Source organism: Pararge aegeria, chromosome 8 (assembly GCF_905163445.1).
Source record: "Pararge aegeria chromosome 8, ilParAegt1.1, whole genome shotgun sequence".
Taxonomy (NCBI): Eukaryota; Metazoa; Arthropoda; class Insecta; order Lepidoptera; family Nymphalidae; genus Pararge; species Pararge aegeria.
Genome location: NC_053187.1, coordinates 7,158,174 through 7,171,530, shown reverse-complemented (window position 1 = coordinate 7,171,530; position 13,357 = coordinate 7,158,174). Strand labels below are relative to the sequence as shown.

General features: G+C 34.3%; 1 protein-coding gene across 1 annotated transcript in view; it reads right to left on the bottom strand.

Annotated features, from left to right (window-relative positions):
• The window catches only part of LOC120625560, a 53,135-nt gene that overhangs the window by 6,052 nt on the left and 33,726 nt on the right, over positions 1-13,357 (bottom strand). Inside the window, exon 9 of the mRNA XM_039892615.1 lies at positions 12,952-12,964. Coding sequence (XP_039748549.1) covers positions 12,952-12,964 — 13 coding nt within the window. The remainder of the gene's footprint in view (positions 1-12,951; positions 12,965-13,357) is intronic.

The following is a 13,357-nucleotide window of genomic DNA, read 5'->3' as shown; positions in this document are numbered from 1 at the left end:
GCCGTGCTGAGAGGCGACCCGAGCTCGGTAGTGAGACGGTAATGAGTAGATAAATATGATGATGAAATAGACGAGAGCTAAAAATGATAATAAAAGTTGTACAAAAGTTACTCTAAGTTAAGGGTCTATTTAAGTCGCTGTATATATCTGCAATATATTAGGATTAGGTTAGGATCGCTTAGTACATCTTAATGCTGATAAATGGTTTACTAGGCACTGGCCAGAACTCTCTTTCCCTTTCGTAGATGATAAAGATGGAAAGCTTAAACCTAGGATTGGAACAGATGTAGCTCACACCGATTCTACAAACAAAAATTCAAAACACATCGTTTCGTATTATGATGTTTTTTCATCCAGAACTGAGCCGATTTAATTATTTTTGGCATGAAAATTTTAAGAAAGACTAGTCTAGCTAGGTTTCGCTCTCTTCCTTTCATGTTTTTTTTTAAATTTTTCTCTTTGAATCCTTTAAACATGGCGATAAAAAAGGTGTTTTACTGGTCATTTTGGAGGTTAAGATTATATAAAGTATTTAGCTTTTGAAGAAAAAAAAGTATAATGACATGAAGCCTAGACTGAACTTTATTTCACGAAAAATTACAGGCGCTATTCAGATAGAAAACCGGGGCATACATTTGTATGGAAAATCGCGCCTATACTTTCCTCTCAAGCAGTAAAGATCTCGAACAAGATATAAGTGATATATAAATTCAGTATTTATTGTATAACGTCTTTTTGCCGCATTTGCGTAACATTATAATAGGATGTATTTATAATATTAAAGGAGAAATAATTCATATTGTAACACTGTGTTATTAATTGGTCCGGTTGCCGGTGTGAACGCGTCCGAAGTACGCTCCGGTAAGAAAGTAGCGTTGTGGGTTTGCAGTGTGCTCTAGTAAACCATTGCGCAATCGTAAGGCTGTAGATATATTGAGCGTAGTAAAATGTTTTTAGCGTATTTATTATAGAAAAAAAAAGGCAAATATTTTTAATTAGTATTTTAATTAGCGAGATGGACTTTCGCCACACATTTAAAAAAGAGTGTGGGTACTTATGTACACGCGTTAAACGCGAAAAAAAAAAACTAAAATGCAGTAGTGATTAACGATAAATATTAAAATGAATCAAAAATATATTATTTAAATAAATAAGGTTTTATCAACGTAATAATATTTATTTATTCACACTGTTTGTACTGTTACGAAATACGTGTTCTAAATATAAAAATACTAGAATATACAACTTGAACATAGCCTTCATGCCACCTAGAACTAACTTTACGATGTAAAATTCAAGTGTCGGTGTGCGCGCGCATTGTAAAAATTCACTCACTCACTTTTCTCCATGACGCCAAAAGAAGTACAACTTTTAAAAGTCTTATTCTCAATTTTAGATGGACATGCTGTCATTTACATTGTATTATAATATTTAATTTTCTGTTGAGAGGTTCGTGACTAGTCACCACCTTGCCTGCAACGACGTGCCGCGTAGCATTTTAGCGTTCCGGTACGATTAAGTTGTGTGTAGGAACCGCATAAGTATGGGCTTAATGTAACTCCCATACCGCTTACGGGTTAGCCCGCTGACGCTACCATCATAGACTGCATCGTCACTTACCATCAGCCAAGCCACTTACCACTTACAATTGCAAACAAATGCTCATTTATCTATCTATATATATAAAAGAGAAAGTGTGTGGGTATGTTCCGTATAGGCTTCGAAACGGCTCGACCGATTTCAATGAAACTTTCAGGGAATCTCCGGATTTACCTGGCGAGTAATCCTGTAAAGTTTGGTGAAGATCCACTCCTATTTTTGAACTGTCAAACTGTCAAATACAGCTTTTATTTACTATGACGATATTCTATTGTTGAGTGTACATGGGTGTAGATAATGATCTTCACCCGCTCGAGAAGAGACTAGAAGAGAATGAATACGGAGAGAAATAAGTGATTTAATATATTATGAGACTTACATTAAAAATTTAATGATGTAAGTTTATTGTTTAAATAAATTAAAGCAAAATCTAGCCCCGCGTAGCGGGCTGGGTACGCTAGAAGTACAATAAAAGAAAAACGACTTGATTCCAAAATTACAATATGAGATGGGAATAACAAAAAGATCATCAGGCTAAGTTTGTTGTGGGCTTCTTCTTAGCCCAGGGCGCGTTTGGAACCCTCGTTGCTTTAGTTTTAAGTGTACGAATGCAAGTTATTATATAAAGAACGCATCAAAAGTGCCTTTTATGTGCCTATTTGAATAAGGAAATATTTGATTATGACTGACTTTGAAAGGTTCTTTGCTCAGCATGTTATCCGTGTCTGTTAATGCAGCGGTGGTTTGAAGTTTATAGAGTAGAGTCTATAAGAATTAAAAAATATATATTTTGGCTTTTGAGTAATAATGGAGAAGAAAGTGTTATAAATTCCAACTCAAAGAAGTACAGATAATAGGAGAACAGTTTTTCCTTTCACAAGTTATATCCATGTTATATTTGTTATTTTGACTTATAATTATTCTTCGCCTGTAGCTTGCTTTTGGATGAGATTGCCCGTGAGATTTTTTGAATAAATGTCAACAGAGATTTTTTTTATGAAATGCAAATACAACAGAGTGATAAGGTAAGCGGTACAATTTGGTGAATTAATAATTAAAAAACTGTTACAATTAATGTGAACTTAATACTCAATTTTAAAAATTAAACAGCTATTTTTATAGGTTTTTATGCTTGGTGTGATTCACCGGGCGGCCCGACATCGCATTGCCCATCGGTGCAATAATGACCGCACTGCATACTTCCCTGCCACCGCGTTGCCGTTTAGAGCTTGCGCAGACTAAGGCCCAATTTTTCCTGCAATTTAGTTTTAGGCGTAACTTAGTCTATGCCTAAAACTAAATTGCGGGAAAATAGTTTTCCACGGTAAATGAGCACAGAAAATGTACTTTCATTTTCTCGGGTAAAATATAGGGTTAGTAAAATGTAGTGTATATTCAATGTAGTCCGCATATGCGGACTAACTCTTATTTCAACCTGTAAATACTCACCTTAAATATGGGCCTCTATTACTCAACGAGCGATGAACTGAAATCCCGAAGAAAATGAGAGTTCAGTAGAAGAGCTAAGTAACCGGGATATCTCAACGAGTTGCGAAGTTTAAGTCACAGAGGGCAGTCCATATTGAAATGTTGTCCCTAAGAGAAGTGTCAAGCGTCACTAATAATGTAGATAGAATTTGAAAACTAGGTTCTCGAAGCGAATGCTTAAGTTTACTTACGATACATTTACGAACTCCATAGGCTTCTTTGAGCGCCACAAATTTTGATTTTCTTTTCTGCTTTTTAGACCATAATAATATATATACTTTACATGGTATTGTATAGAGGCTCGGAGAAGCGGGACCTTAAAAAATTTAAAGAATATTTGGAATTTCTAAATGAGTGCGTTCTATATCTTGCAATAACTACGAGCTGCTTCGTTGGTTACGATGGCCTGTTTCGAATCCCGGGTAAGGCCAAAAATGCTTAGGTATTGTGTATTTCTGTTAAGATTTTTTCAGTAACAGCTCCGCCACCTTGGTCCACCCCTGTGCCTCGGTTAGATCGTTAATCTTTCTGTTTCGATGTCTATCAATCATCACCAATAGTCTGTAATGGCCCACTGTGAAACTAAAGGCTTCTCCCCATGGAACAATTTACCCAGAATCACCCAGCTAGGCACACAGGTTGGTGATTGCACAAGATAGTTGGAGTTGCCTAGAGGACTTTGTTATACTTTTAACGTTATATTCCGTTATTCGCTTCGGAATACATGTAGGAAGAGGAGGGGTGGTTACAACTATATTCTGATCTGCCGTCAGCACACGGCACTATTATCAATAGCTTCTGATAGTAAATGTTAAAGGTATTTGACCCATTCCACAGTCTAGCAGAGTAACGAGTCAAAGTCTCTAATCCCTCTCCAACAGAGTAGCAGTGGGCGTTATTGACCTGAAGAAGATGAACTAAAAGTAACTATATTTATCTCAATTTCAATAGTACACAACTCTGATAACCTGAGCACGCCTTTAACATGTCGATGCCTTTTCACGAAGGTCATCGGTTAAACATGATATTGGCAAACCGGCCAATTTCATGAAACCTTCGACACCGTTTATTTTTTACGCCGATTTTTATCTCATATTGTATATCATGCGGTTGGGACGAAATTCTCGATGGATTTACAAAGAGACCGAACTGATATAATTGGATGTTACTGTGACTTTGATTCATTCAACCCAAAATAACCTTTTAACATCCGTCGCCAGATGTCTCGAGCTTGTATTTAAATATCGAGAAGTATTATATAACAACATATAAGGCTGCCTTTTTATGAGATAGCGGTTGCCCGCGACTTTATACCACTTCTCAGGAATTAATTTTAGTCATAAGGTATGTTATCCGGTATTCTACGCAGTATATCTTCAGTTGTCGTCACATCATCCACCCTCGGTGTTACTTGTTTTCGCTCAGCTTGAATTCTTTTCTTAGGTTTTCTCCATTTTGTGTCCGGATCTTCGTTGTGTTTTCTTTAATAAACAATGGATCTAGCACGTTCACTTTAAAACATGTTTTTTTTTTATTTTTAATTTTTTAAATTGTCCCTGCCGGGGATCGAACCGAGAGCTTTCAGCTTAAATCTGCAGCGCTTGCCGCTGCGCCAGGAAGGTTGTCTTGTTTATTACTATTATAAACTATGAGAACGAACACAGACAATTCGCTATAATTTTTTAGTTAACACATCTTATTAGTAGCGGGTGTAGTGTAGTGTATCCTATGCGGTAATGAGTTTCATATACGAAGTACGTAATACTTAATTTTAAGATGAATTTATTTGTGGAAATAAAGTAATTAAACGTAAAAATTCAACCGGTTACATATTTGCACTGATTTTTGGAGGCTTTCGTAAAAAGTGTTTCACGCCCTAGATTCTTTTCAAGGACGGCGGTGAGATATTAATGCACGGTAATTAAAACGCAAATCAGTGAGTCATGTCCGTTTTTAAAAAAGTTTAAAACTCTTTCGGCTCATGATTATTATTATTGCGAGTGTGATAGCTGCTTAGTACGCATATTTTAACGAACTTAAAAAAGGTTCGACTCCTTTTTAAATTATATTATATTGATGTTCACACATATTCTTGAATTAAATGATTATTTGATATAAAGCCTGTAAGGTGTTTCTGAATGTGAGTTTGATATTGAGATAAATATAGTTTTTACTTTTTATCATTCTGAAGATTTTGAGTGACTAATATGTAATAATAAAGCATACTAAACGCTACCTATGCAACGTGACTCCGTACATTTTTTCTATTAACATTTTTTTGCAATTAGTTAGTTGCATAAAATTAAACATATATCAAATATTTTTTATATCATTCCAAAATTTTAATAAATTCCCTTTACATGTACTTATTCTTTGTATTTTCGTCGTATGCTCACCGATTTTGATAGTTATTTTTGCACTGGATAATTAGTTCAGTTTTAGTTAAATATTGTGTATAACTGATGAATATGATCAGGGCTACACAATAAAAACTCCTCAGGTCGCAGCAGCAAATTCCTCAATTAAGGCTTCATCGTCATCTTTTTTATATAACCACTGCTGGACATAAGGTCTGTTGTAGAGAGTTCCAAGTATTCTATTATACTATTTACTTCTAGGACTAAATTAAAATAAAGAAATTTTCTCTTTTAACCTTCTGCAAACGAGTCAAGTAACGATGCGATATCTACTATTTCCTGTAACGATTACCATTCATTTTAGTGATAAAAGCTGTGATTGACTTTGTTCAGCGCACAGAATTAAGAACATACAGAAACCGTGTACACGACCAATATTGAAGCAACAAAAACCACTCCACTTTAGAATGGTTTCTCGAACAAACGGTTAGTGATGATACAAATTAGCAGATGACAGTAATTATTTTACCTCTCATGTTCTAAGCGGTCACCATAAAATGTGAAAATGGGAAAAAGTTTGTGAGCTAGCAACATTCCGCGGGTGTAAAGTGAAACGTGCGCGGGGAGTTCTCACTGTTTTGGGACACAATGCACTGCATACAATAATAGCTGAATGAGGATTCTTGTTTTTTGTTAATTCAATGGTTTAACGTTGCTTACCCAACACTATCTACTACTACTATAAAGCGTATTGTAAAATAAAATTCTATTCTATTTTATGCTCACACACACGCATACAAACACGCGCACACCCACAAACAAATCAAATGTACCTACCTAAGCACCCGCCTCAAAAATTTACATAATTCTCTTTTATTTTTATTTTTTTTTATTTATTTATTTCTTTTCTTTCCTTTATATAATTTTCCCTGTAAATTGTCAAACGTTTGTTAATAAGACCATAGATATAGGGAAGACACTGTCTCCTGTAACACAGTTTTAACTACCGCAGGAGACAGGGCTTCACACTCAAGAAATGTATACGTTTATTTTGATAAAATAAAGATATTATTATTATTATTATTATTCTATTCTATTCTTTATTCTATTCTATGTTTGCATATTAAGAACTACTATTATGATTGAACAATCTTTGCATTAAGTAGCTGATTAATTGAGGAAGGTTGTCGACAATGTTGCATCCCGTAGTTTACAAGGGTGAAACCGTAGCGCACAGCTAGTAAATAATATAAATAAAAAATAAAAAAAAAAATGTTAAAACACCTTTTTTTATCTAAATCATAAAGAGCAATCAAGTTCAAATAGTTTATTAATAATGGATCTCTACTCTATTGGTTATAAGACTGGCTTTATTTGTCGTGTTAGTAATACTTGTGGTTGGAATGAAGTAGGTAAGTCACAGTACGTTCAAAGTAAACCAATTGCTACATCTCGAAGTATTAAATATGTAACGGAGTTTCATTGCAGGTTGTCCTGTGGTCCGATAACGCAATTGCTTTCACTGCAAAGCTCTACTTTGAATAATTTATTAGAATATGAGCCTACTGCTGTACTGATTCAGTAAAATCAGATCGCTTCTTTATTCTCGTATTTATTTATTTACTATACTTAATTTATTAACTAATGCGATAAATAAGCAAATACTAAAAACAAAGAAAACTTAAACTACTTATTAGCATATCTTGATAAATACGTAGTTGTAACGTAGTTAAATAGGAACACAATAACATATAATAATGAAAAGGCTTAAATAAGGTCGGTATAGTATTTTTGAGCTGAAATTTTGACTTCGGAGACCCAGATTCTATTCCTAAATCGGGATGATATTCAAGATCTTCTCAGGAGACCCTGGAGTTAAGAGAATTGGTTTTATGTGACCCCGTGCGTCGGAAATCTCCCGTTTATTATCTTCTAACTAAAAAATAGTTTAAAGCCAGCTTAATTTATGTTGAAACTTTCCATTCTACATTCCATTGAGTAGTTTTAAAATAAAACTTTGATCACTCTGCGTGGTTACGTTGAAAGTACGTAACACGTTATATTTAACGTCCAAACTCGCCAAACCTTTGAAGACGCTTGGGGAGATTTTCTATTATGAGAAGGGATCCCTGTGCCCTGCACTGTGATATTAATATGTTAAGGACGACGAGAGTAGTAATGATTTCTTGTACGTGATGATGAAGTCCAAGATGGTAGCGGGCTAATAAATCGCTTAGCACGTCATTGTCGGTAGGATGGTAGCCATGGCCGAAGCCTCCCAGAAATTCATAAATAATAAAATCCCAAATTGCCCCTGCCGGCATCGAACCCGCGACCCCCAGTTAAACACACAGCGCTCACCGATGCGCCAGGGAGGATAATGTTCTTAATAATCTAAAATATATATAGTGCATCTTTTTAAAACATACTATTTGTAATGGAAGTCGGGATATTTGCGTAATTTACCAACTTACAAGTAAGTGTAGGTTTTATTTATTATGGTCAAATTGAATCAACCATAATAATAGAGTTTAATTTTTATTACGTAAACGATTAGTTACCACAATTTTCCTGCAATAAATATTTCGCGATGTACTTTATTTTAATCACACAAACGAAAAGAAAAAGAATGACTTTCTCAGAAACGATAAACTGCCGTATAGTTTAAGGACAACTTAAGTCAGAACTGGTTTCTTTTTTTTGAACAGTTAATCAAAAAGGCAGATGGGCTTCAAGCCTTCATCTCCATATAAGGAACCTTATGGCCTATAAGCAAATGTAATACGATATTATGTAGCCACTAGTGGGCAATTATGTATACATTTTAAGGTTATTATAACAGATATAGGATTACAAAATGTTAAAATTATTAGCGAGGTCTTGCAGTTAATTTGGGCGAATTACTGAAAGGCATCGTAAGGATCCGAACTCTGTATTATAGATACATACCAAAGAAGCATTTTGTCTCTTTACTTCTAATACGTACCTAAAAGATCTAGGATCCGTGTCCGTTCCGTGATATATATATTAGAAGTGTATCTTCAAATAAAGAGGGCATAGCCAACTGCTAGCCGCCTTAGGCCACATCATCACTTAGTCAAAGTCCGTAATTTTTTTTTTATTCCACCACAAGTTACCCCTTAGCTGCAATCTCACCTGGTGGTAAGTGATGATGCGGTCTAAGATGGTAGCTTGCTAACCTGTTATGGAGTGTGGTAGTCATAACCCTAATTGGTTTCTAAGAGACATGGCACCGGAAGACTAAATCGCTTAGCGGCACGTCTTTGTCGTCTTGTTTCCAACAAGCCACGGTAAAAGCCTCCCACCAGGCAAAAGATTTATTCCTTAGTATTTATTAACTTAAAAAGCCACAAAGATGGCTCTTTTGATGCGTTCATTACATCCAAAATATGCACATAGTAGTGAGTAGAGATGGCAATAACTAAATTAGTAAACTTAAAGCTGAAGCTACGACTGTTCCACTATTTCCTCTTGGTCACTCGTTTCTTACTATCAAGTGTGGTTGCAGCCAATTATTAGCCTATAGTAAAAAATAACACTTGTCTGTATTTTAGCCCATCCGACAGTCTGAGGCCTTACGCATCTAAAATAATAAGCAAAATAATTGCTTTGAATTCACTAATATAATAACCTCACCTTACTTTATTAGCCGCGGTTGAGAAGAAGAAGAAACACTTTATTGCACGTTAACACACAGGAAAAGAAACATTAAAGAGTACACAGTAAACAATGTAGACATGCGATGGTGGCCTTATTGCTATAAGCAATCTCTTACAGGGAACCTTTGTAGAAAGGACGTACAGCAAGAGAACGGGATAGTGCCAAGAAATTTTAATATATACATTAATACCAAAAATGGTTATTGTATACAAATACATAGATAATTTAAATAAATATACGTAATATATAAATATAAAATATACATTATATATAAATATATAACATCTATAATATGTAAAAGTAGACAATAGTTGGTTAATTTGGTTGGTTTTTCGAGTCATCATGACGTAAAAGTTCTGGCTGAGTTCGATTCCCGGGGCGGGCTAAAACCTTAAAGTTATTGGGTTCTAAAATCAATTGCGTTTTTACAGGATATACTATATAGGCCACTGAAATGTAATAAACATTTTATAATTTTTAAAGACCATCAACCCGCATTATTTTAACGTGGTGGGTCTAAATCCCCGTGAGAGAGAAGGCCTGTGCCTATCGTGGGGTTATTGTTAGGCTGTGAGTTGTGGTGATTTAAAAATATACGTAAAACGGCACGTTTCTTACATAACATAATATATATCTCGCGAATGGGATTTTAACATAAGAAGGTATTAAACTTTCGAGTAGCTAAAATTACTTTTTCTTTTAACTCAATAAAAAATTAAATAAAATTTCATATAAGTTTAAAAACTAACTGATCTTTATCTTATTATAAGAAGTCGCAACAACGGAGTGGTAAAAGTATTGTACCCATAAAAGGCATAAAAAGGCATGCTGTCATATTATGTAAATACTGAATAATAATATACCTATTTAGAAAGACACGATACACATTCATGTCAGTAACTTAAACTCGTGGTTAAAATAGATTGGATATAAGCGAATGGAAAACAGTGGAATGAATGAATATGGAATGTGAGTGGCTTGAATTTTGGTCTCTATCAGCATTATGTGGTTCGCGCGCATTATCTTGCTAACATTGTAAATGTGATATTTTGGATGAATGAATGTTTGTTACTTCTTCACGCCACACTGATCAATTTGACTGAAATTTGGATCTTCTTCTTCAGTTATACTGTAACTAGCTTAAGTCCTGAGATTACTTACGGGTTCCATTTTGCAGGAATATCTATAAACATTGTCCTTGAAGATGTAATACAGCTACATCTCTACATATATAAAACTTTTGATATCATTAGTTTTTACTATTCGTAACCTGTCTCTTTACCAAATTCAGAAGTCGGAATCCGAAGACGATGTTGCAGTAAGCATTTTAATGTCTGGATACCATCGATTGGATACCGAAAAGTTTCGTGAACCAATAGATAAGTTTATTAATTTCTATTTTCTTTTGTATTTTCGAATGTCGTAAAAAATTCCCTTGACAAGTTATCGGCATTTCGTAACGATTTTGAGTAATGTATCGGCATTAATTATGCATTGTAGAAAAGTGTACCTTGATCAAGATGCAAGAATACTTACAAGGTGATTATCTAAAGCTTTTTTAATATCATTTTTTCTTTTGGTTTAAGGCTGAAAAATCTTTTAATATTTTGTGACCTCATTTCAAACTTGAAAATTACTACAGAAAAAACTCGATTTCGATCGGTAAATATAATTCGACCGCAAGTTCCTGTTTTTCGGGCAAGGCTGAATTTTTTTTTCACGTGTGTCCTAATTTCAAACTTGAAAATGGCTGCACAAAAACATCGAGTTTATTGGCAATTGCAACCACAATTGCAATTGCACCGCAGATATCTTTTTTTGCACAAGGCTGAAAAAATTGTTTTCTAGGACTAACTTCATTTATTACTAAAAGTTCTTAACAAGTAAGTCGACATATGAGTGCGGCGGCGCTTTGACAAGGCGAATTTCAAGCTTGACTCGAGCAAGGATAGCTCACTTACGTTGATTTAATATGTTATCAGCGTAGGTACCTCTTATTGTGATGTTTACAGATAAGACGGTACTAGCACATTAACTATAATTGGTGAAATGTCATTTCATTGCAGTTTGTAGTGTGTACAGACCATTCACTATACAATTTTTCTTATCTTAGCTGCCTGTTGATGATATTTTTACCAATACTTTAATTCGTCAATATACCCCAAACATGGTCAACGCTATTGAGGATATGCGAATACTGTCATTATTACCGGGATTTTTTGTCCATTCGAGATTCAGCCCCAACCAATCTACACAAGTTTACTACGTTGTATTCGAATAAGTATATTTGAAGTTATATTTCTTTCTACTATTGGATAGAAGCAGGCGTTACTTTGCGGAAATCCATGATATATTATCAAAATTAAGCTTAATTTGCTATACTCCGCGAAAAGCAGGAGAATCTGTGTGGTGTAATTTATAATAAGTGAATGAATAATTCTTAACAATTATTCATTGTAAAGTCAACATCTCCTGATGATGCTCCGGTTTCGGAGCGAAACGTGCGTAGAGGGTATATTGCCGAAGATCTGTTTGGTTTGGGGTATAAGGATTGAAGAAATTATAAATTACACCACACAGATTCTCCTGCTTTTCGCGGAGTATAGCAAATTAAGCTTAATTTTGATAATTTCTTTCTACTTTAATTAATACGCTGTACCTAAAGGTTTCCTTCGCATTCAAATATAGGCCCACGGGCTTCGTAGCTCATGTATGAGTTTGTGAATCTCGCCAGTAATTTACTTAGACTGTGTTAAATTTACACATTCGCGTCTACAGAGCTCAGGTATAATACAATCCTAAAATTTCAATGTAAAATGGAAATACGTTCATCGTAATAGTAATCTTTTACAAGCTCTCTTTAAAAGTAAAAGGCGGTAGATTACAATCTAGATTTTAACACATTAAATGGTACTTTAACGCTTGTAGACGATAAAAAATGGTTTATCATTGGAGATATCAGAGAATATAATAGAATACTAGCTGAGAATTTCGAAAAACTGGCTGGATGCATTGTTGTTTTGCTTTACCTACCAGCAGCGATGTGCCTCTGAGCGATTTACCGTTCCGGTATAGTGCCAGTTATGTTAGAAACTTAAAAAATTAAAAATAAACGGTTTAAATTAGCTTTATAGCTACGAGTATATATACTTCTAGCTATATGTATTTCACCTGAGACAGTGTATATACGTAATACTAGATGATGTTATTAAATTATAGTAATTTATCTTGGCAATTTTTCCCTTAAGCAAATGAAGTGGTGGTATTTTTTACGATTTCTGTACGTAAATGAATGGAGTTAGGTGAAAATTTCTTTTAGGATGCGCGAACGGGTTCGAAGCCGATTGGAAATACCTACATAACATACCTAAATCTGAAGAAGTTTTTCATCTTGTATTAGGATATGGGCAGTTGGTATTTGGCTATTATAACTTATTTAAATGCAAACCTACCCAATAAAAAGAGTGTGAAAACTTGTTTGAAAAAAAAACCAGACTTTTTATACAACTAGAAAGCCATCTTCATGTCAATTTGTTTAATAGCTTAAATGCTTATTAGTATATGCGTATAGTAAATTTCTCAGAAAACGTAATTATGGTTCAAACGAAGTTTGTGTAAAAGAAAAAAAGTTGTAATTTATTTGACTTTTTTATTAATGAAATAACGAAATACAATATGTACATTTAATAACAATAAAGCAATAGATACAAGAGCCGTAGATCGAAGGTACAATGTATTGGAAGACTAACTAAACTACCTACGCTAATATCACAGTTGGGTTGACAGGTTTCTAATGATGATGGATGACGGGCGGTGTGTTGTGGACCACTGCATTAAATCTGTTGAGAAAATAAACTTTGTGAAATGCAACTTAGATTTACAGACTTACATCACTTATTCCATATTTAAAAAAAATCCAAATTAATTTATTTCAAGTAGGCCTTATATATAAGCACCTTTGAAACGTCAAGTATGTCTATCTATAATGACTGTACGTCGTCAACGTCGATGTATTAAATGTGTTTTTATAAAAGTATAACATGATACCGAAGGTAAAATTAGCATATACTCAGCCGTACGCAAGTTTTCTGTACTGTCCTAAGACAAGTAAGTTAATGAGTTTCTAGTAATTCGTTTGTTTATATCCATTTTTTTTATAAAGATACATTGAAGATTGTATAAATTTTGAAAACCAAAATACTGACTTAATTGTAGTAACTAATGCAACCTAT